The sequence below is a fragment of the Trichosurus vulpecula genome, chromosome 3, assembly GCF_011100635.1.
Source record: "Trichosurus vulpecula isolate mTriVul1 chromosome 3, mTriVul1.pri, whole genome shotgun sequence".
Taxonomy (NCBI): Eukaryota; Metazoa; Chordata; class Mammalia; order Diprotodontia; family Phalangeridae; genus Trichosurus; species Trichosurus vulpecula.
In genome coordinates this window covers 209,906,592-209,931,100 of record NC_050575.1, presented here as the reverse complement: position 1 = coordinate 209,931,100, position 24,509 = coordinate 209,906,592, and the positions used below count along the sequence as shown (strand labels likewise).

Sequence of the window (24,509 nt, the reverse complement as noted above, 5' to 3'; positions counted from 1 at the left end):
ATTACACAGCACTTAGCACAGTGCCTGGCACATAGTAAGTATTATACAGATGTTAGCTATTATGATGATGATGATGATTAGATTCAACAAAAGTACTAAAAACCTCCCGCCACTTTCCTTCTTTTTTCTCCCATAAAGAACTCTGGTGGTTTATATATCTCTGATGGAAAGCAAATTATATAAAAAGAACAAAGCTCAGAGCATTGAGATGTTAGGGATGCCCCCCTAGCACATTCGGATATCCACGCAGTCTTCCTCAGAGAAGCCTCCCCAGGGAGAAAGCACGCTGCCTCCACAGTGGGGACCAGAAGTGGTCCCTGCATCCTCCTACACCTGTCTTTGCTACCTCAATATTACTGAGCTCCTGACGGAAGGTCTTTATTAAATTCTTGACTTGCTCTTCCATCCTCTCTAGCAGCAGAGTAATGTCGTCACCCTGTTTCTTCAGATCTTTCACATATTGGTCATCTTTTCCTTTTAACTCCTGGAGAGAAGAGGAAAGGCATCAGCCCCAAGGACAGTGGTGCCAAACAGGGCCCATCTAGTACATTTCTTTAAAAACACCTAAAAATTATAACATTTGAGTGATAACAAGGCTTCAAAATAGTCAGCCAAGAGTCACGGAAAAGCCTCAGTCAGAGAGAACATATCACTGGAGGATGTGAGACAGGGACTAGCCTCCTCAATGTAATTTGTTGGTCAAATTCTGCTTTATCTGATCATAGACTAGAGCCATTTAAGTAAGCATATTCCCTCCCCCCCCCACTCCAAAAAATAATAATAATCAAGTTAACTGAGAAAATTACTCATGCGCCAACAGATAGGATATTTCTACATAACACTGGTGTGCTGTAATTTAAATATTCTATTCCTAACATAAAAGAGAGTAAGTCTAGCTCAAAATTAATTTGCTGTGGCTTTATTGTCTCTAGCTAACAGAACTAATCTTGATGGAAAGGGTTTTTTTTTTCCTTTCTCATAAAATCAAAGAACTCATTTAATTAGGAAGAAACTTAGAGTTCATGTAGTCCAGGGGTTCTTAACCTGGGGGTTCATAAACTTGTGTTTTTACTGTTTCAATAATTTTGTTTCAATATAACTGGATTCCTATGTATTTCACTTCCTACATTTAGAAATATTATTTACAGAAGGGGTTTGTAGGTGTCACTAGACTGCCAAAGGCTTTAGTCTATTACACAGAAATGGTAAAGAACACCCCCCACTCCCCTCAGCCCCCCACCCCTACTCTAGTCTAACCTTCTGTGGAATGCAGAAGTTTCTGCCAAAGCCTCCTTAACAGATCTGATCTCTACTTGAATACCTAATGTAACAGGGAGCTGACTACCTCCTTCTAACTTTAACACTGCTTTTTCTTAGGTTAAGACAAAACCTTAAGAAGCCTAAATATAGGAAAAACTAATAATAATACAATAGAGATCACCATTGTGATTAATAGTGGGGAATATAAAAAGTTTATATAAGATATGGCCTCTGTCCTAATGAACCTTTTTGTCCAGAAGGAAGAAGAGATTTTTTTTTATCAACCACGTACATAGCTATAATACACAATATTATACAATAAATGCCTGAGGAAGGAGATCATTATCAAATGTGGGTTCCAGGAAAGTCTTCATAGAAGAGGTAACACTTGAGTTGAGGAAGGGTGGGGATGTAATAGGCAAATAGGGAAAGAGGGCATTACAGACATAAGCAGCAACAAGAGCCAAAGTAGGAAAATACATGTTCAGTAGGGGCAGAGGATAGACCAATATGTCTGAAATACAGAGCATATGGAGGATAGATATTACTGAAATAAGGCTTGAAAAGCAGCACAGTACAAGATTAAGGGCCTCGGATGCCAAGTGAAAGAATGTGAATTTTAATAGGCAGACAACAGGAAACTACTGAAGATTTCTGAGCAGAGACATACCATGGCTGGACCTATGTATGGGAAGAGAGCAGAGAGAACCAAGAAGGGGCTATTGCAATAGTCCAGGGCAGCAGTGTTAAAATTAAAGTGGTGGCAGTGGGGGTAGAGAGGAAAGGATATAGATGGGAGATGTTGTGGAGGCGGCAGCTGATTGGCTATGAGGGGGAAAGTGATGGAAAGGGAAGAGTTGAAAATAGGAGACCCAGCTTCTGGTGGTGCCACAGAGAGAAACAGTGAAATCAGAAGGAAGGGGCAGGTAGAGGTAAAATAGTCTATTTAGCTTGAGGTACCATAGGGACAATCTAGGAAGGATGACAATGAGAAATGGGAGTCTAGAGTCCAGAAGAAAATTCTGACAGATAATCGTAACATAACCATAAACAGGCAAGCTATAAATTCTTCTTAGGCCTCTATGCTTGACTCATTGTGCATCAGTGGTAAAGTCAAGTCAACAAGCACTTATTTATAGTGTTTACTGTGGTCCAGGCACTGTGCTAAGCTCTGATTTGAGGATGAAAGAAGAAAGCAAAAAAAGAAAGCAAAAATAGCCCTTGCCCTCAAGAGGCTCCAAGTTTAATGGGGCAGACAACCTGCAAACAACTATGTATAAGATATATAAGATGTAGTGGTCAAATTATCTCCCATCTTGAAAGGCAGTTTTCATCACTCTAAAATAGAAATGGGGTAATGGTATACTTACTCAGTGTCCAAGTATGGCAGAGTGGGTTTATAGATAGAAAATATTGGTGCCTGAAGAAAAATAAAACTTTTTACTGAATTCTGCAGAATCAGCAGGCATAGAAACAAGGAGTTATGGATATTAAATACTGCAGATGTCAGACTTTTTCAACGGGTTAGTTAATTTTGCTGCACTGAGTTTTTTCCCTCTTTTGTGGCAGATATCAATACATACACTGTTTTTTTGTTTTTTAAGAAAAGAATTAGCAAACAGAAGTAGGAAATTCACATACTTCTTGGTATTTTTTCAAATGAAATTAAACTGACAAGAATGAATGTTAAGCTCCCAGCAATCTAACCTGTGGCAGCTAAGGGTACAGAGCTCTGGACTTGGGGCCAGGAAACATGAGTTCAAATCAAAACACAAGCTCATCTTGCCTCAGGCACATAGTAGGTATGTGACTCTGGGCAAATCACTTAAACTCATTCAACCTCAATTTCCTCATCTGAAAAAAGGAAATAGTAATAAGACCCTCTTGACAGGATTGTTGTGAAGATCAAATGAAATAACATTTGTAAAGTGCTTTGCAAACCTTAAATAATTGTATAAATGCTATCCTTTATTACAAAGAACAATAGACTTCCAGAGACAGAGCACCAAGATGTTAGAGTAGAAAAAGTGCTCAGCTGAGCTCTCTCAACATTCCCCTCTAAACAACTTTAAGATAATGTCTCAAATTGAATTCTGGAGTGGCAGAGCCAACAAAAGGTTAGACATTTTTCCAGCCCAAGACAACAAAGGAGGTTGGAAAAAGATCTGTGACACGGAGTGGGGGAGGGAGGCTGACCTGGAGCCCACAGGGATGAAGCCTCAATGGTGGGACTAGGTGGTGGTAATATAAGCAGCAGTAGCTTTGGGGGCTTTCAAGCCAGATATAGTAAGGGAACCTGGTAACTTGTCAGAAAGAGTTTACAATGCTATGCTAGCACTGGACATTGCTGTTGGCAACTCCATTGCCTCTACCCACTTCTGGGTCATAGTTCAAGGTCAGAGAGAGGTATTTTTGGTCAAGAAGGAGTAGAAACCCTGAGGAATAGTATCACTTCCAATCCCAGGAGATCAGTCACTATGAGGAAAAGCATTGTTTCAGGTCTCAAGGGAGGAGAGGCCCTTCTGGGGTAAGGACCAAAGTGCAGGCCAAGAAAGCAGTGACCACACCTCTCCCCAGATCACATCACCTTGGAAGCACTGAAAACTTTCAAACCCCCAGAAGTAACTCTGAAAACAGCAGTGCAAAAAAACCTGAAGCTTGAGAGGGCCCATCCCCCTCCCACACCATGAACAGAGCCCAACATTAACATAAAATTCCAAATCAAGAAATAGGGTGGAAAAATAAGAAAACAACACAAAAAGGACCTGACCACAAAAAGCTACTATGGTGACAGGGAAGAGCGAAACACAAACTCAGAAAACAGCAATGAAGACAAGACTGCTATAAGCGAAGCCTCAAAGGAAAAATGTGAATCAGACATAAACCCAACAAAAATTCCCAAAAGAGCTAAAAGATTACTTTCAAAATCAAATAAGAGCAAAAGAGGAAAAATTAATGAAGAAATGAAAACAAAGGAAGAAAATCATGAAAAGACAACTGCTTAATAAAACAGGCACATAAACACTGAAGAAAGTAATACCTGAAAAAGTAAAATTGTCCAAATGGGAAAAGCGGTACCAAAATTTACTGATGCAAATAATTCCTTAAAAATCAGAATTAGCAAAGTGGAAAAAGAGGTACAAAAGCTCACTGAAGAAAACAATTCCTTAAAAATTAAAACTGAGCAAGTGGCAGCTAATAATTCCATGAGGCATAAAGGAATAATAAAACAAAGTCAAGAAAAATTTAAAAAAAAAAACAGAAGAAAATGTTAAATATATCATTTTAAAAAAACAGACCTGGAAAATAGATCAAAGAGAGATAATTTAAGAATTATTAGATTACCTGAAAGCCAGGATAAAAAAAAAAGCCTAGCCATAATATTTCAAGAAATTATCAAGAAAAACTGCCCTGATATCCTAAAACCAGGTGGTAAAATAGAAACTGAAAAAAATCCATCAATCACCACCTGAAAAAGATCCCAAAATGAAAACTCCCAAGGAATATTATAGCCACATTCCAGAGCTCCCAGGTCAAAGAGAAAATACTTCGAGCGGCCAGAAAGAAACCATTCAAATCCCAAAGAGTCACAGTGAGGATCACACAGCTGCCACATTAAAAAATCAGAGGGCTTGCAATATGATATTCCAGAAGGCAAAAGAGCTGGGATTACAACCAAGAATAACCTACCCAGCAAAATTTGTATAATCCTTCAAAGGAAAAAATAGCTATTTAATCAAATAGAGGACTTTCAAGCATTCTTGATGAAAATACCAAGCTGAAGAGAAAAACTGACTTTCAAATACAAGATTCAAGAGAAGCATTAAAAAGTAAACATGAAGAGAACTCATAAGGAACTCAATAAGATTAAACTGTTTACCTGCCTATATGGGAAGATGACACATGTATCTTCTAAAAACTTTGTCATCATCAGGGCAGTTAGAAAGAGGGTGTAAGAGTGAGTCAGTTTATGTTGGGATGATATAAAGGATAGGCAAGAAGAAGGCATGCCCTTGGAGAAGGGGAAAGGGAGAAGATGAATGAGGAAAAATAGCTCATATAAAAGAGATACCAAAGGAAGAACTTTATATTGGAGGGGGAAATGAAGGGAGAATGGTCAGGGGCAATGCTTAAACTTCACTCACATCTAAACTGGTTCAAAGAGGAGAAATACAAACACATGCACACACACACATATACATATATATGCGTACACACATGCATGTGTGTGTGCATACTTAATTCATAATAGAAATCTATCTTACCCAATAGGAAAATAGGAAAGGAAGGAGATAAGAGAAAGGAAGTATAATAAAAAGAAGGGCAGATAAAAAGGCAGTGGTCAGAAGCAAAATAGACTCTAGAGGAGGGTCAGGATAAAAAGAGAGAGACAAAGCTAAACAGAAGAAAATAGGATGAAGGGAAATGCACAGTTAGCAATCACACCTGTAAGTGTGGATGGGAAAATTTCACCCATAAAATGAAAGCAGATAGCAGAATAGATTAGAAACCACAAGACATACACTTGAAGCAGAGAATCACACACAGATTTGAAGGGCTGGAGCAGAATCTTTTATGCTTCAGCTCAAGTAAAAAAAAAAAGTGGAGATAGTAATCGTGATCTCAGACAAAGCAAAAGTAAAAACAGACCTAATTAAAAGGGATAAGCAGGGAAACACATCTTGCTAAAAAAAAAAAAAAAAACCAAAGCCAAAGAAGAAAAAACAATACTGAACACTATACACTACACAGTATACACTAAATCGCATAGCATCCAAATTCTTAATGAAAAGGTTAAATGAATCACAGGAGAAAATAGACAGTAAAACTGCTCTGGTGGGGGACTTCAGCTTTCCCCTCGCAGAGTTAGATAAATCTAACCATAAAATAAATAAGAAAGAAGTCAAGGAGGTGAATATAATTTTAGAAAAGTAAGATATAATAGACTTCTGGAGAAAACTGAATGCAAATAGAAAGGAGTATATCTTTTTCCCAGATGTACATGGCATCTTCACAAAAACTGAGCATGCATTAAAGCATAAAAACCTTACAATCAAACACAGAAAGGCAGAAATGTTAAATACAACCTTTTCAGACCATGAGGCAATAAAAAAAACATTTAATAAAGGGCTGTGTAAGCATAGATTAAAAGTTAATTGGGTGCTCACTTCAGCAGCACATATACTAAAATTGGAATGATACAGAGAAGATTAGCATGGCCCCTGTGCAAGGATGAAACACAAATTAATGAAGTGTTCCATATTTTTTGAATATCTTGGGGAAGTTGCAGTATAGGGTTGTGATTGAATATTAATGTGCTGTAAGAAATGATGAGCAGGATGCTTTCAGAAAAACCTGGAAAGACTTATATGAGCTGATGCAAAGTGAAATGTACTATGGTACTGCATACAAAGGAACAGCAATATGATCAGCTGTGAATGACTTAGCTATTCTCAGCAATACGATGCTCCAAGACCATTCCAAAGGACTCATGATGAAAAATCCTATCCATCTCCAGAGAACGAACTGATGGAGTCTGAATGCATATCAAAGCATACTTTTTAAAACTATATTTTTATTGGGGGGAGGGTTTGGTCTGTGTTTTCTTTCATATGACTAATATGGAAATAAATTTTGCATGACTATACATGTATAACATATCAAATTGCTTGCATTCTCAATGAGGGGGAAGGGAAGGAAGGAGGGAGAGAATTTTGAACTCGATTTTTAAATAAGAATGTTAAAAGTTGTTTTTACAAGTAATTGGAAACTTTTTTAAATTTCAAATGAAAAAAAATTGGAAATTAAATAACCTAGTCCTAAAGAATGAATGGGTCAGGGGCAGCTAGGTGGCACAGTGAGTACAGCACCGGTCCTGAAGTCAGGAGGACCTGAGTTCAAATCCTGCCTCAGACACTTGACACATTGTGTGACCTTGGGCAAGTCACTTAACCCCAATTGCCCTGTCTTCCCCCCTGCAAAAAAAAAAAAAAGAAAAAAGAATGAGTGGGTCAAAGAACAAATAATAGAAACAATCAATAATTTCATTAAAGAGAACGACAATAATGAGACAATATTCCAAAATTTGTGGGATGCAGCCAAAGCAATACGTAGGGGGAAATTTATATCTCTAAAATATGTACATCAATAAAAGCGAGAAAGAGTATCAACGAATTGGGTATGCAACTAGAAAAAGAAAACAAACATGGCTAATATGAAAATATGTTTTGCCTGACTTCACATGTATCATCAATATTTAATTGCTTGACTTCACAAGGAGCGGGTGAGGTGGGTAGGAAGGAAGGAATTTGGAACTCAAAAATTTTTTAAATGATTGTTAAAAAAACTTTCTACATGCAAATGGAAAATACTTAATGAATGATTTTTTAAAAAAGAATAATAATTTTCCAAGTCAGCACCATGCCCCACCCTGATCCCGCCCCAGTTTCACAACATTAAATTCTTGCCTGTTGTAAATCATTAATAAGTTTGTTCTTCTCCTCTATCAGCATAGCACATTGGTGCTGTTGTCTGTTGAGTAAGTCCCACAGCTCTTGGGGAATCCTCTTCATCTTACTATCTTGCCACTTTGCAGTGATGTCATAAAACTTGTCCTGACTGGTCTTTATTTCATTCTCCAGCTTCTCCACTCTGCAAACACAAACCATGCAGTCCAAGACACTGGCTAGATGCTCTGATACACTAGTTGAGGGCTCTTTAGAGCTTTGTCTGGATTTGTTGACTCAGTGAAGGAAAGGAAGAGGAAGAAGGTCTGGATTATTAGGGGAACAGTAGAAACTAGGCGTGAAGGGGAGTATGCATGATGCAGCTGAGAGATGAGAAAGGATCCCAGGAACCTTATGCTATTCATGGAGAAACTTGTCTTACCTCCTCAATAAGATGGCCAGCTTCTAATTCTCACCAACAAAAATTAAACAGTTTCAGAACTAGAAATGATGACAGAAAGTAATCACTCTCTTACGATTCTGATAGATGATGATGACAGCTAATATTTATATGGCGCTTACTATGTGTATTAAAGTGCTTGGTCCTCACAACAACCATGGGAGATAGGTGCTATTATTATCCCCATTTTACAGACGAGGACACTGGAGCAAACAAAGCTTCAGTTACTTCTTAGGGTCACACAGCTAGTAAGTATACTGAATGTACTTATGTAGTTACATGGTCATACTTGGCCAGACTTGAACTCATCTTCCAGTCTTCAGGCCTGGCACTCTATCCTGCCATAGTATAATGTGAACTCTAAGTTTAGGGAGGGCAAGTTTTTAGGCATTCAGAGAAAAAATAAGTAGAATCCAATGGTCTAAACTTTTAAAGAGGAGAAAGGAAGCTATAAAAATGGTAATTCTAAAGATACAAAGAAAAACAATTCCAAGGAGCAGGGAAAAGGGGAATTATATAAAGCTGATATGGTTAAACAGCTTAGGCTGAAAAAAGGCATGTAAAGAAGATAGAGGCAAGAACAGATGATGTAGAATGAATACAAAAGCCTATAATGATTCTGTAAAAAAAAAAAGTGTCAGTAATGCTAAAGATCAGAAGTACAGCAAAAATGGATATTTTAGCTATATCAGGAAGAAGAGAAGGATCAAGGAAGGGATAAAGACTGGTGCACCAGTAGATAGGACAGCAGTCATGGATGATGGAGAGAAGATTAAACTACTCAACTGGAGAATTATGGTTGTACTGAAAAGAGCAGCACAAAAATGAGTAATCCAAGATAAGAGATAAGAAAGTAACTAGTTGCCTTTCACGAGCTCAAGACACCAGACCAGATAAATTATAGTCCCTGAGGTTCTATAAGAAATGGAAGATGTGATTGCTGATTTGAAATGTGGAGAACAGGAGAGATGTCACAAGAATGGATAAGGGCAAATATCCTGATCTTTAAAAGGAGGAGGGAAGATAAAGAAGGTGCAGTTTATAAATTATAGGCCAATGAGCTTGATTTGGATTCCTGGTAGAATTGAAAAAAGTCTTATTAAAGGGATGATTAATGAGTATCTAAGAAAGGACCAGCATGGCTTCATCAAGGATAAGTTATACCAAGCCAGTCTCATATAGGGTTACTATACTAGTAGAACAGGGGTACGCTATAGAGTTAGTTTAACAAGACCAGTAAAAGCATTTGACAAAGTCTCTTCTACTTTCCTTTTGGAAAAGATGGAGAAGTATGACCTATACAATGGTACAATTATAAGAATTCAAAACTAATTTGATGTCTGAACCCAAAAAGTATTTGTTAATGGCTTAATATCAACTTGAAGAGAGATCCCTAGTGGAATATCTCAAGGATTAGTCCTTGGCCCTGTGCTATTTATATTTTTATCAATGACTTGGATGCAGGCATAAATGAAATACTTATAGAATTACAGATAACTCAAAGTGAGGAGGGATAACTAACATGACAAAGTCAGGTTCCAAGAACACCCCAAGAAGTTAGAATGGTAGGTCAAATTTAGGAGGATGAAATTTGAAAGGGATAAATATAAAATCCTGTACTTTTTTAAAAAATCATCTTCATAAGCAGGTATGACTAGATAGCAGTAAACCTTTAAAAGATCTGGGAGTTCTGGTGGACCATAAGCTCAGTGAGTCAAAATTGCAATATGACAACCAATAAGCCTTTATATTTGATCTTGGAGGACAATGGTAAGACAGCTAATAAGAGTTAAGAGGCAGCACTTGAATTCAGATCTTCCTAATTCCAGTGTCAGTCTTCTATCCATTATAGCATGCTACCTCTCATGGAAGCACATAACATGTGTCTAATAAATACTTTTTGAATTTGTTCTCTTCTAAAAATATGAAGCTACTTCCAGGCCTACTGGTAATTCCTAACAAACTAACACCAGGCAGAAGTTGGGAGACTAATACATTGGGTTAAACCCTGACAATAACAGTTTTAAAGAATTCAGTGACCTCGAGAAGGGAGAAACATTTTTGTGCTCATGAGGCACCAAGTCAGTGGAGATCCTTACCTCTGACGCTTTGCTTCATCTTCATCTACCCTCCTATGAGTCTCTCTGATATCAGCAGCAATTTGGATATTTGTCACCAGCTCAGTGCCACAGAGCAGCAGCTTGGACAACCTCTGGAAACAGAAAATAGAAGAGATACAACCAGACTTCTGGAATATATGTCACACACGTGAGCCACAGATGCCTCAAGAGGGCAGATTTCAGCTTGGATTACTAAGGAAAGATGCTGTCCAAAAATGGAATGAGCTACTCACAAAAGTAATAAATCCCCTTTCCCCCATCCCCAATAGGAATGCTCAAGCAGAGTTTGAATGAACATCTGCCAGGACTGTCTGAGGGCTGGATGCTTCTGGTTGGAGCTGGCCTACACAATCTCTGAGAATTTTCTCAGCTCTGAAATTTTGTGGTTCTAGATCTGGTAGAGAATGGGAAAAGCTTCTTTTCTATTTCCTCAATAGATGAAGAAAAATGACAAGGCTTGTATGACTAACCTTTATCTAGTAGAGGCAGCAGGGAATGGTGGAGAGAGAGCCAGCCTTGAAGCCCAGAAGGCCTACATTCAAGTACTGTCTCTGATACATACTGGTTGGGTGACCAAGGGCAAGTCACTGCTCTAGGCAACTCTCTAAGACTATAAATTACAGAAAGGTGCTGATCTGCCATGGTGAGGGTATTTCTTCACCCAGGAGTTGCTTGTGCCAAAGAAATCAATGGTCTGATGCCAGAGATGGGGAAGTTGCCGCCTCAAGGTCGCATGTGGCCCTCTAGGTCCTCAAGTACAGCCCTTTGACTAAATCTAAACTTCACGTAACAAATCCCCTTAATAAAAGGATATGCTCTATAAAACTTGGACTCAATCAAAAGGCCACCAGTCTGCTCACTTTCCTAAATATGGCCAGTTTATGTCTGTTTCTGAATCTTTGCTCATGCTACGTACCTCACCCGCAATGTTCTTTCCTCTCCTCTTTGTTCTTCCAAATCCTATCCATTACATTAGATCCTGTTTCTAGTCTCAGCTCCCCATCCATTCTCCACACAGCTGTCAAAGCGATTTTCCTAAAGTGCAGGTTTGATCATATCACCCACATGCTTGATAAATTCCAGGGGTTCTTTACTACCTCTAGGATCAAAGACAAACTCCTCTTCCGTTTGGCCCCAACCTAGCTGTTCCTGTCCTATTGAACATTACTTCTTTTTACATACTCTGTAGCCTGGTCAAAATGGTCCCCTTATTCCTTATACAAGACACTCCATCTCCTGACTCTGACCTTTGCACTGGCTGTTTCTGTGGAATATTCCTCCTCACCTCTACTTCTTAGGATCCTGAACTTCCTTTGAGACACTGCTCAAGTACTACCTTCTACATGAAGACTTTCCCAATACCCGAAGCTGCTAGTGTCCTTCCCACCAAAATCACTTCATATCAATTTTGTGTGTGTGATTATATGTGGGGGGTGTACTTGCATATGCCTACATATATGCCTGCTGCCTCCCCTGATAGAATGGATGCTTTTTTGAGGACAGGGACTATTTTACTTTTGTGTTTGTGTCTCCAGAACTTAGCACAGTGCCTGGCATATAGTAGGTGCTTAATAAATGCTTCCTGATTGATTGCCAGAGAAAGTCAATCAATCAACACTAAATAATAATAATAATAATTGAATGCCTAACAACAAGCTAAAAGGATAAAAAGAAGTCTAAGACAGAGTACCTGTCTTCAAAGATCTTACAATCTCATTGAGAGATAAGACAAAGACATAACACATGAAGAGTGAGATGATGAGTAGTGTGTAATCCCAAGTCAGTGGTACTGATTACTAGTAACGGAGTTCAGAGGAGGGAGAATGGATGGGGAGCTGAGACTAGAAACAGGATCTAATGTAATGGATAGGATTTGGAAGAACAAAGAGGAGAGGAAAGAACATTGCGGGCGAGGTATGTAGCATGAGCAAAGAATCAGAAACAGACGTAAACTGGCCATATTTAGGAAAGTGAGCAGACTGGTGGAAAATAAAGGCAGACAAGGAGTTTGAAGGCAGTATTCTTGACTGTTGACCTGGACTATCAAGTCAGAGATTTTGGTCTTTATTTGAGGGACAAGAACAAGCTTTTGAAAAAAATCTTTTTGAGTGCAGGAGTACTGTATTGAGAAATGATGGAAATTCTTTCACTTAAGAGCTCTCAGACTATGAGAGCTCTAGTCTGGCATTAAGTGTCATTCCATCTAAAGACAGAGAAATGGACTAGTCTGATTATAGCGGTCCCTTTCAGTCCTATAGTTTGGGGAAAAAAGAGCTATTAAGAATCCAAGAGGAGGCTAGCCTTGATGGCCTTACAGAACTATCCTAAATTGTATCTTTTTGCTACCCAGTCCGCACCAGTCTGCTTTCTTCTTTCTGTTTGAAGCTCTTGGACTGGTCTTCCTCACTCTCCTTCTTCCGATCTAGAGACTCTCCAAGTGCTTCCCTAGAATGGAAAAAAAAATAAAGAGGGAGAAACAAAATCATTGTTCTGCAATAACAAAGTACTCTTATTTCTAAGGAGAAACTGAAAATTCTGTGGCCTTTGACAGATGCAAGGGAATGTACTTGCCTTTTAAATTCAGGATAAATTGGAATCATCTCACATGCTAGCCTGTTCCACTTCCATTGAAAAAGAACTGGTGGGAGGACCTCAGAGGTCTTCTAGTTCAACCCATATCTTAACAATAAATCCCCAGCATCATCACTGACAAGTAACCCTATGATGGGAAAGGAGGGACAGAGGGAACTTCCTCCTGAGGAGTCCCATTCCACTTTACTCTTTCATGGAATCTTCTTATCTTTCCAGCCTTCTTGTACTTTACTCCTCTACTATTGGCTAATTCCTTCCACTTGACCCTCCATTTTCCAACTCTCTTTCTTTGCATTGGCTGTCCCTTATGCATAGATAGATAGATAAATGGATAGATAGATAGATAGATAGATAGATAGATGGTATTAGACATTTGGACATTTCAAACCAGACACCCCATAAGCATCTAAACTCAACATGTCCAAAGTAGAATTCATTCTTCCCCCCAAACCCATCCCTTTTCCAAACTTCCCTATTATGTCAAGGACACCACCATCCCTTCAGTCATCCAGATTCACAACCATGATGTCATCCTCAACCTCTTGCTCTTCCACATCCCACAGATCCAATCTGTTGCCAAATCTTGCCATAGCTACATCTACCACACATCTCATATTCATCCCATCCTCTCCACTCACGTAACCACCACCTGGGTTCTGGCCTTCATCACCTCTCACCTGGATTATAACATCCTCCTAACTGGTCTCCCTGCCTCAGGTTTCTCTGCACCCCAATTCATCCTTCATATGTCTGTCAGAATGACTTTCCTAAAGCATAGGTCTGCCAATGTTACTACTCTACTCAATAAACTCCAGTGACTACCTATTACCCCTATATCAAAAATAAACTACTTTATCATTTAAAGTACTTTGGAGCCTGGCCCCAGTTACCTTTCCAGCCTTCTTACCTACTATTTCCCTTTCATGAACTCTATAGTCCCATCAATCTGGCCCTCTTATGGTTCTTCACATATTAATCCACATCTTTGCATTTGCTGTCCTATATGCCTGGAATGCAATCCCTCCAAATTGAGGGGATGCCAATAATTTGGAGAATGGTTGAACAAATTGTGGCATGTGATTGTGATGGAATACTATTGCATTAAAAGAAATGAAAAGCAGGATGGTTTCAAAAAAACCTAGAAAGACTTAACATGAACTGATGCAAAGTGAAGTAAGCAGAACCAGACCAGTGTACACAGTAACAGCAATACTGAATGATAATCAACTGTGGATGACTTAGCTATTCTCAGCAATACAATGATCTAAGACAGGGCTCTCCAACCTTGGGTTTTTATTGAAACAATAGACAATATATTTTGATTTGCCATTTTAGTGAGAGCTCTGCAGTAGTTTGGCTTCATTTACTAAGGCATTTATGTAAATTTCTATGCTTGTAGGCAGGCCACATAAATCGCACTGCAGGCCCCATTTTGGACAGCCCTGATCTAAGACAATTCTGAAGGACTTACGAAGAAAAATACTATCCACCTCTAGAGAAAGAACTGATGGAGTCTGAATGCGGATCTAAGCTTTCACTTTAATTTTCTTGGGTTTTTTAATTTGTATTTTTTTTTTTGGAGGGTGGAAGGCGGGGCAATCGTGGTTAAGTGACTTGCCCAAGGTCACACAGCTAGTAAGTGTGTCAATGTCTCAGGCTGGATTTGAACCCAGGTCCTCCTGACTCCAGAGCTAGTGCTCCACTCACTGCGCCACCTAGCTGCCCTGTGTATTTTCTTTTACAACATGACTAATATGGAAATGTTTTACATGACTGCACATGTATAACATATCAAATTGCTGCCTTTTCAATGAGTGGAAAAGGGAGAGAGGAAGGGAAGGAGATAATTTAGAACTCAAATTCTTTTTTACATGTGATTGGAAAAATATATATATCCAAAAAAAAAAACTCCAACATACTCCCTCCTCACCTCTGCCTCTTGGAATCCTTAATGTCTTTCAAAATTCAGCTCAATCATCACTTTCAACATGATGACATGATACCTTTCCCTGATCCCCCCAGCTGCTAGTATTGTTTCCTCACCAGATCTTCGTGTATCTATTTTGTATATATCTACACAAGTTGTCTTCGGCATTAGAATACAAGGCCTTTAAGGACAGGAACTACTTCACTGTTGTCTTCGTGTCCAGTGCCTAGTACAGTGTCCGGCCCCTAACAGGTGCTTGACAAATGCTTGCTAGCTGATTGTGTGATTCCCAAAGGTCATACACAAAGGTAGTAATTGAAAGAGTTGGGATTTGAGCCCAAGTCATCTGACCTCAAATTGATCACTCTTTATATTGCACCATGCTGCCTCCCCTGGGATGGAGTTCATCTGATCCTGGTCACTTGAACTCACTGAGAGTAGCTAGATGCTCTCTTACCATCTCCACATTTTCTTTGAATTTCAACCATCTATGAATCCTTTTCGTTATTTCTTTCCTAGTCCAAAAGTCATTCTCCTTGATCAAAAATCAAAAGAAAATCAAAGCAAAATAAGAGTTGGGAAATTGTACCTTCTATTTTCCATTATCCCATTCACCCTGGCAGTGGCTTATTTCTTTCTTTGATTTTTCTCCTGACCTCAATGTAGCTACAACAGCCTATTGTATTCTCCTTTGTATCTGTTGCCAGCCTCAGTTCATCCTGGACTTTTGTTTTCCTAACACTCTTCTTATAGGATTTTGCTATTTTTGTATTCATTCTAAGTTACCTGCCCTCTTTATTTTCAATATCGACTTTCTTAAAATCTAAGTTAGTTCCTGCCTATTTATGTCAGTCTCTAAATACTCTTCCCCATTTTATTCCTCATCAGAACTATTTGTCAGAATTTTGTTCTTAGGAGCATTCCATCATCATTCTGGGGCCAACTTCCCTGTTACTATTTTAAGCCTTTGGAACCTAATGTTGTTCTCTTTGAATTCTTAAAAGTTGCTTTCTGTAAAGTACATGATTTACAAAAGACAGAGAACCAAGAAGACCTAATCACCATATATTCATGATGTTCAGCTTCCACTTGGATGTCATTACTGTTCCTTGAGTTTTTCCTCCTCTATTTTCAAATAAACTCAGGCCTCCTGAAAGGAAAAAATCTTTGTTTCACCCTATTAATCCCTGTAACCACTATGCTATTCTTTCTTCCCCTGCCAGCTGACTCAACTGGATGTCTACACCACCAGTGGGGAGCCTTGAGGCCACATGTGGAACTATAGTGTGTGGCCCTTTGACTGAATCCAGATTTCAAAGAGTCAGTCAAAAGGCCACACCATTACACCTTCAGCCTCCATTTCTGGATCTCCTATCTCAACTTTAATTCAGTATAATCCAGCCTCTATCACCGAAACTTCCAGAACTCTCACCAGAACTCTCTTGATCTCATCGTCAAGTCCAATATCTTTTTTTCTCTTTATTACCATTGATCTATCTAAGATATTTGGTGTTATTGATAACTCCCATTTGTGCTCTCCTACTGTAATACAAGGAAAATTAGGAACCCCTGAGAAACCCCTAGCTACTGACAAGCCCCCCCAGAAAGAATGGACTCAGATATCTTTGGCATTTAGCAAACCCTCTGGGACTCCATGACTCCACCAAGGAATCTCAATAAATAGGACCATCCCACTGAGAGATAACTTGACAGACCCTTCCTGGGAGATATCCCTGGGACTCCGTGACTCCACCAAGGAATGTAAATGAGATTATCCCGCTAGTACAATAACCTGATTGAATCTTTTGATCAGCCAGGACCTTTGTTCCTGTTTTTCCCCCCACTCTGTACCCCCATATCCTATATAAGCCAAGCCATCACCCCAACACATTTGCCATTGATTTGTGGTGCCGTACCCCGATGGCCGCCGGCTAAAAAATTCTCCACTTAAAACTTATACTCTGTGGTGTGTCTTGCTCGCTTCTGGTACAACACTACCACCCGTCCAATTGCTTTGCCTCATTTTCCTCGTCTTGCTACTGCCTCCCCGACTGTGCGCGTTCCCAGCCTCTCTTCTTCTCTATCTGGACTATGACCCAAGGAAAATTTAAGTATTCTCATGGCTTCACTTGTCACTTCTAAACCTATGACTCAAATCACTCCACTCTTAAGGATTTAACTGTATACTGGATATTTGCATTTGAACATGTCCTATTATATCAAACTCAGCATGTCTAAAATTACATTTACCTTAAGTGATTCCCCTTCTAATGCCCTAACTCTGTTCTGTCAGTGGCAAAATCATCAAATTCAACCATTTAATTCCTCTTTTTTTTTTAAATTTCCTAAACCTAGTGCCTAGACAGTTATCAAGTCCTTTACTTCCTTTGAAATGTTTCTTGAAAGTCAATGCCAGTAAGCATTTATTAAAAACTTACTTTGGGTCAGGTACATGCAAGGTGCTAGGGATTCAAAAAAAAAAAGGGCAAAAGCAGTTCCTGACCTGAAGGAGCTTACAATCTAACAGAGGAAACAACATATAAACAACTAGGTACAAAAAAGATGAACATAGGATAGAGTGGAAATACTCACAGAGGAAAAACATAAGTACTAGAGAGGGCTGAGAAAGGCTTCTAGCAAAAGGGGAGATTTTAGCTGAGACTTGAAGTAAAGGGATCCAGGAGGCAGAGAGCATTACAGGCATGGGGGGAGGGGATTCCAGCCTTCCAGGAAAAATGTATGGAGTCCGGAAATGAAGTATCACTTGAAAGAAACAGCAAGGACACCAGGGTTACCGAAAAAAAAATGTACATTGAACTCTGTCCCAGAAGGGCTCCGGCAGTTCCCCGGACAGCAATAGGATCCTGAGACATGACTTCTGATTAACTGAGAGACCTTTGAGAAGTGACACTGTGAATAGTGTTCATAAAGGAAAGATGATTCCTGACTGGCTAAGAGACCTCTGATCCCATCTGTACAGCATATTTTAAGAAGTGAGTTTGAGAGAGAGAGAAGAGGCAAGGTATGAATGATGAATGATAGATAGGAAACTTTCCCTGAAGCCCAAAGTAAAAGAAGAAAGCTACCTTACCCTGAACGTGTCCCTCAATTCCCAGCACATACAACCCCCGAAATTGCTAAGAAAGGATTTATCGGGTGAAATACTCTCCTTGGATGAACTGAGGTTTCATTTTGCTCCTGAATTGGAAAGTCTATATTAATCTGTATAACTTTCCCTGATTTGTTTTATTGCTCATTTGACTGAATCCGTTTACTCACTATTCATCATTGTCTTTTGTGTAACAAGCCTTTGGTGAGAGAAACCTAAACTGGCCAAAAGTAAGCTAACTGCCTCCCTGCCTTTTGAAGTGACCAAGGAAATTGGTTTTTATCTAGAACCTCTAAAGAAGCATCGCAATCCTAAACTGCAACTAACTATTTGGTGTGTAATAGATATAATTCTAGCCAAGTGAGCATCCAGTCACAGCCCTTCTCCTGCTCTGCCCAAAGGTGGAGATGAGTGCCCTCTGATACTCTAAGTCATGACTTAGTGAAAACAGCCCTGGACTTGGAATCCCAAATTTGAAGGTTTGAAGGCTAGCTCTACCACTTATTGAAGGCTTGCAATAAGTGAGTTAATCTCCTAGTTTCCTCATCTATCAAATGGGAATCCACTGTTCTACAGATTAGTAGTTCAGACAAGAAAACACCCAGGATTAAATGGGTGAATGGGCTCTTTCCCTCAGAAACAAAATTTGAACGAGTTATCTCCCAAGATTGTTGAGAAAACCAAATTAGAACAATATAAAAATCTAAATCAAATTGCTTGCTTCTTCAATAAGTAGGGAGTGGTGGGAGGAAGGGAAAGAACCTGGAACTCAAAATTTTTTAAAGATTGTTTTAAAAATGTAATTGGGAAATATTTAACAAAGTAAATAAAAATAATTTTAAAAAATAAAAAAGAATAGCATATACAATGACTACAATAATATAAATGAAAGACTCAATAAAAGACAGTTGAACCCTGAATAACAGAAAAATCAATGAAAGTCCTAAAGAAGAAATAATGAAACCTACATCCTTCTTTCAGGCAGTTAGATGACACAGTGGATAGAGTGGTAAGCCTAAAGTCAAGAAGATTCATCTTCACAAATTCAAATCTGGCCTTAGGCACTTACTAGTGGTGTGACCCTAGGCAAGTTATTTAACCCTGTTTGCCTCAAATTCCTCATCTGTAAAATATGATAGATGATTAATTGGACCCATATTTTATTCTAATCAGTATTAATCAGTTTGATATGACTCCACAGGGGTAGTGACTATAAGTTCTGATATTAGGCCTCAGAGCTATGAACTGCAAACTGTAAGTGTACTTACTTAATCATAGGAAGCTAACCAGAGGAACTCCACTCTTCTTTTTGCCTTGTTATGTTGACTAAGCCCAGCATGGCAGAGGTGACTCATTAACATAGAAAGTACCCCAGCTATTTTTGTTGCCTCCCTATTCTTTGTCATCCTTCCATTGCCCAATATGGGGAGATAACCACGAGTACTTGACCAACACATGGCCCTGTTTGCTGGCCTGTGGCCTGTCTGGCTATTGGCCCATCAGCTCATGTAGATGTTTTGATATCTGTTTATCAGCCCAGCCCATGGGTCTACTCATTAGTTCAGTAGGACCTCCTGAAAGGTCAAGACAGGTCTGTCAAGGTCTGCTCATTGGCTTGTTTGTCAACCAGTAGGATTCTGTATTTTGTATAGACCCCTCCTGAAGGGTCAAGGGCAAGGTCTATCAACCACCCAGATTGTATATTTTTAGTTTGCTTCATCTACACTTTCTGGGTATCAAGCACTATAAAACTAAGACCCTGGAGGAATAGAGCATCTCAGATTATGAGAAAGATCTGAGACCCCATTCATTGAAGGGGTCTAGTTCCTTTAATAAATGGTTAATGCCTCAGAGTCCTGCCTCAGTAGTTTTTCTTGCAGACTGGACAATTTTAGACCCCCCAAAAATGAACTGAGGAAAGAAATGGCAAACCACTCCAGTATCTTTGCCAAGAAAAATCCAGATGGGGTCACAAAGAGTGGCACACAACTGAACAACAATAACATCCTTCCAGGTTTCAAGGCTGGCTCTCTATTCACTATGTCCTGCTGCCTCTACTAAATACAAATTAGTCATAAAACCCTCACAGTTGCTCTTCATCTTGAGAAGATGGAGGAGCTTTTCCCAATATCTACTGAATCTAGAACCACAGAATTTCCAAGATGCAAGAGTCCTCAGAGACTGTCTAGGGCTAGACCAACTACTACCAATGGAAATTGGCAAATAATAATTTATAGTCTCAGAGAGTTTCTTGGGGGTGCTACGAGGATAAGTAACTTGCTCATGGTCACACAACCAGTATATATCAAGGATGGAATTAGGTTTTAAGCATTATACCATGCTACCTCTTTCATCAAATTAATTTTCCCAAAATACTACTTTTAGGAAGTCTCTACCATGCTTTTAAAAAACACATATACATATATATTATATGTGTGTGTATGTGATATGTGTGTATACATATACTTACACACACATTCATATTCAAACATTTCTGTTGCCTACATGATCAAATCCAAACTTTCTTCTTGGCATTATTTTAAAACATTTCACAATCTGCTCCCCACCGCATCTTGCTTTCCCAGCTTAGAATATCACCCTTCCCTCTCTTCTCTATCAAGCCAGATACCATTAGCATCTACGTGCCAGGGTTATTGTGAGAATCAAATGAGAGTTTTGTAAAGCACTTAGCATAGTCTCTGACACACTAGTAAGCACTACACAAATGTTAACTATTATTATTAGCCATTAGCTCTATCAAAAATTTTTCTAGGACTCCCTATGACCTACATCTATGTGCGCTGATCTACTAATTAAAGCTCATATCCTTCTGCCTCCCATTCAAGACCCTCCACAGTCTGGCTCCTCTCTACTCTTAAAGAATTGTCTCTTATTTTTCCCCTCCATACAATCTATGCTACAAGGGAACTAGACTCCTCTCTACCCCCAGAAGTTTCACTGTGCTCTCCCACCCCCATGTCTTTGCTCACACTGTTCCCTAGGATAACTTCAAGGCTCAGCTCAAATTACACCATCTTGAAGGTCTTTTCCAGTCCATCTGCTCCACTCTCCCTATAGCTGGTGCCTTCCCTCTGAGATGACTGACCTTACATTGGCTTTGTATATATCTTGTACATAGTTGTTTGCATGTTTTCTCTCCCATTAAGGATACAGCCTCCATGAGAGCAGGAACTGTTTTTTCCCTTTCTTTGTATCCCCAGCACTAAGCAGAATATCTGGCACATAGTGAGTGCTTAATAAATGTTTATTGAATTCAACTATTGAATGTGCAAAATGTCTCCCTCTTCTCTGTGTCTTTGGGAGATCCTACCTATCCTTAGTGAAAACCATGATATATTTGGGGTCAAAAGACATGGTTCAAAATTCAGCTTTGCTAACTGCTACCCATGTGACCTTAGGAAAGTCTCTTTACCTTTCTGGTCCTCCATTTCCCCATTGAGGGAGTTGGACTAGATATTCCCTGAGGTCTCCTCTAGCTTTAGATCTTTATAGACCTTAAAGCCCAATACAAATTCTACTTTCTCCATGAGTCCTTCTTTGAGCTCCCAATAGATAAGTATCTCCTCCTTTAGGCATAACATTTTGTTTTGCAATTGTCTGATGTATTTACTGGTTAATACCGTACTATAGTCATCTGTATTGTCTTAATCCCTACATGGACTACAACTTCTGTGAAGGCCTTTGTCTTTATTTCCCATATATAGAAAAGTGCTTTGTTCACTGTAATTGTAATTGTTCAGTAAAGTATTTACTGAATGAAAGCCTTCCTCAACCACACCAACCCACAGTGATTTCTTCTCATCTATCTTAAAACTAAATATTTGTTTTAACTACCCCTCCCACCCCCCAAGGAACTACCACGAGAGAAAAGACCACTTCATAGAACTTTTTCTCTTGGAGTTGTAAAGAACCTCAGAGGATCATCACATTCTAGCCCTTGCCTATAGAGGAATAAGACAAAAGCTGCCTAAAAAACGGAATGGGTTACTTTGGGAGGAACTGGGTACTTCTTCACTGAAGGTCTTCAAGAAGAGGCTGGAAGTCTCCAATATTAGATATTTTTAAAGATGTCCTTCTTGGTCGGTTATAAGTTAAAGCGGTACACAGGGGCCAACTAACTTAACCATACAACTAACCACATGAATCCTCTCTACAACATAGAAGATACCTGGTCACCCAGTCTTCCCTGAAAGACCGACAGTGAGCTAAAACCTGCTACTTTCTAATGGAGTCCATTGCACCCTTAGTTTTGGGTTTGGTGTAAGGAAAGCTATCTGACTCTTTGCCTCTTCCATTTCTCCTAGTTCTGTCCCGTATTGCTTAAAGTGAACAAGTCTATTCTCTTTCCCAAACGACGCAGAGACCTTCAAATACTTGAAGACAGCTATTATGTTCCCCACCTTCTCCAAAGCCGATCTTCTCTCTTCTAGGCTTGAGCTTCCTCGGTTCCTTCATCATCTCCAGGACTTTATCTAGCTTGCTTTTCTCCAGATTCTCAATTTCTTCTTCAAATTGTCTCCTTGAACTAAGTATCACACCCCAAGTGTGGTCTGGACATGGCAGAGTGCCATGAGAACTATCACAGCCTAAGGACTAGACACTACGGCTCCCCTAATGCAACCAAAGATTGGAATTCACTTTGTCAGCTACTAAGTCATGATAGGAAGTCGTGCTGAGCTTGTCCTATACTGAGCCCATCTAATAGGAACTCAATAAAGCAAATAATAATAACCAATGATGATAGGTTTTAAAATTTGCAAAGAGCCTTAAATATTTCCTCTTATCTGAGCTTCAGTCACGCCGTGAGGTAGGGTGGTTTATTATTCCCATTTTACAGATGAGGAACTTGAAATTGAGAGGACCACATAGCTAGTTAAGTACGTGAGGTAGGATTTGAACTCAGGTTTTCCTGCCTCCAATTCAGTGTGCTATTGACTATATCAGACAGCTATCTTATAATAAACACTTCTTGAATTCTCTAACACATTGACAAATGAAGCAATGAGATCATCGCCAGGGCAGCAAATGCACCATCAGAAATATATCCAGGAGGCAAAAGTGCAAACTCTAGGCACAATTAAAAACCACAGCCCCACATACCGATCACCTTTGAGGTGAAGTTCTGTTGTGTGACTCTCCTAAACAGGACATCTTTTTTTCAGTGTTGCTGCAGGCAAAAATAAGGAAGGCATGAGCCTGCCTGCTTTAAGTTTTCCCTAAAAATCACCAGAGTCCTGTTGCATCTTTGTTGACACAGGGAATAATTTCTGAAGAAGGGTTTGGTTTTTAATTTTCTCTAGGTTTGGAAGAGAATTGCTGTATCTTAAACTATCTCACTCACTCACTGACTGGTTAAACTAGTTAGTACAAAGCCTTTGAGTCTCCGTTTCTTAACTGTTAAGTGCCAACTGTGCTCAGTAGACTCTCATGTGCTTTGAGGGGAATATAAAAATAAGTGAGAAAGTCTCTGCCCTCAAGGAATTTATAACACAAAACACAAAAATTATCCATAGAATATACAAATTAGAATATATGCAAAAGAATAATAAAATGCATGAGATTAAATGACCAAGAAATGCTGGAAGAGAGGGTAGGAGCATCAGAGAAGGCTTCATGACTGTGTCAAATTTAAATTTGGCTTTATTGGATGCCTGAACACCCCAATCCCACCCTCTGCTCACATTTTGAAATGGGGAGGGGGGAAAGAGAGACAGGCATTCCAGCCTGAGCAAAAGCATGGCCAGGAATGCTTTCATTTACTGGAATTGAAAGCAAGAACAAGTCCTGTTGCTTAATCAGACCCATGGCACCTGTTAGAAAGTTAGGTGTAGTAGCCACCTGGGATTTAGAATCTTGTCTAACTCCCTTGTTGATTTTCCTTTCCCTTTCTTAGACATGTATTGCAGCGCTGGGCGTGGAAAGGCGGAGGGCTAAATTCAAATCCCGCCTCTGACTCAATCTGGCAGTGTGACCCCGGGCAAGTCTCTTAACATCTCAGGTCCCCAAACAGCTCTCTAAAACTATAACTGCAGAGGAGGGGCTGATCTGCATTGGGGGAGGGCGTTTCAGTCCTGGGAACTCCCTACAGTGATGAAATCACAGAACCAGTCCAATGCTTTTGTCTTCCCACTCGGTCTCACGCAGGATCCCCTGTCTGCCCCCAAGCTGGCCGGCCAGGTCCCGCCTCTCCTTACCGCCTCCGCGCTTCCTGGCGTGCAGCGATGCGAAGGCGCCGAGCCTGGATCCGCTCCTGAGGGTCATCCGAGTTCACGGAGGGCTCCTTAATATGAGAGGCTAAGTTCTCCTCCTCCTCCTCTTCCACGAGCAAGTTCATGGCTACGGCTCCTAACCTCTTGCCTCCTCAGTCGGTCTCAGCTTCTGCACTCCAGCCCCGGTTGCTAGGAACGCGTAACCAGGGCGATGAGTTTGGCTGCGTGCGCAACTGCTCTCCTGGTTCCCCACCCAGCCACCCTCCCCTCTTTCTCAAAACTGGTGAACACCTGATTTGAGCCTTCCCTCCCTGACTTAACCTGTTCACTACACCCTGCCCCTATATTCTAGTGCGATTCTCTGC

The 24,509-nt window shown here is 39.8% G+C and overlaps 1 protein-coding gene and 1 non-coding gene across 2 annotated transcripts in view; one reads left to right on the top strand and one right to left on the bottom strand.

Moving 5' to 3' along the window:
* The window catches only part of DRC1 (dynein regulatory complex subunit 1), a 47,199-nt gene extending 22,930 nt beyond the window's left edge, over nucleotides 1-24,269 (bottom strand). The window contains exons 1-5 of the mRNA XM_036751800.1: nucleotides 24,130-24,269; nucleotides 12,644-12,731; nucleotides 10,266-10,378; nucleotides 7,728-7,911; nucleotides 347-484 (exon numbers count right to left, since the gene is read on the bottom strand). Coding sequence (XP_036607695.1) covers nucleotides 347-484; nucleotides 7,728-7,911; nucleotides 10,266-10,378; nucleotides 12,644-12,731; nucleotides 24,130-24,269 — 663 coding nt within the window. The remainder of the gene's footprint in view (nucleotides 1-346; nucleotides 485-7,727; nucleotides 7,912-10,265; nucleotides 10,379-12,643; nucleotides 12,732-24,129) is intronic.
* LOC118845237 lies at nucleotides 6,421-6,527 on the top strand. Its single transcript, XR_005010095.1, has one exon. It is a non-coding gene; the product is annotated as a U6 spliceosomal RNA (small nuclear RNA).
* Nucleotides 24,270-24,509: the final 240 nt, after the last annotated feature.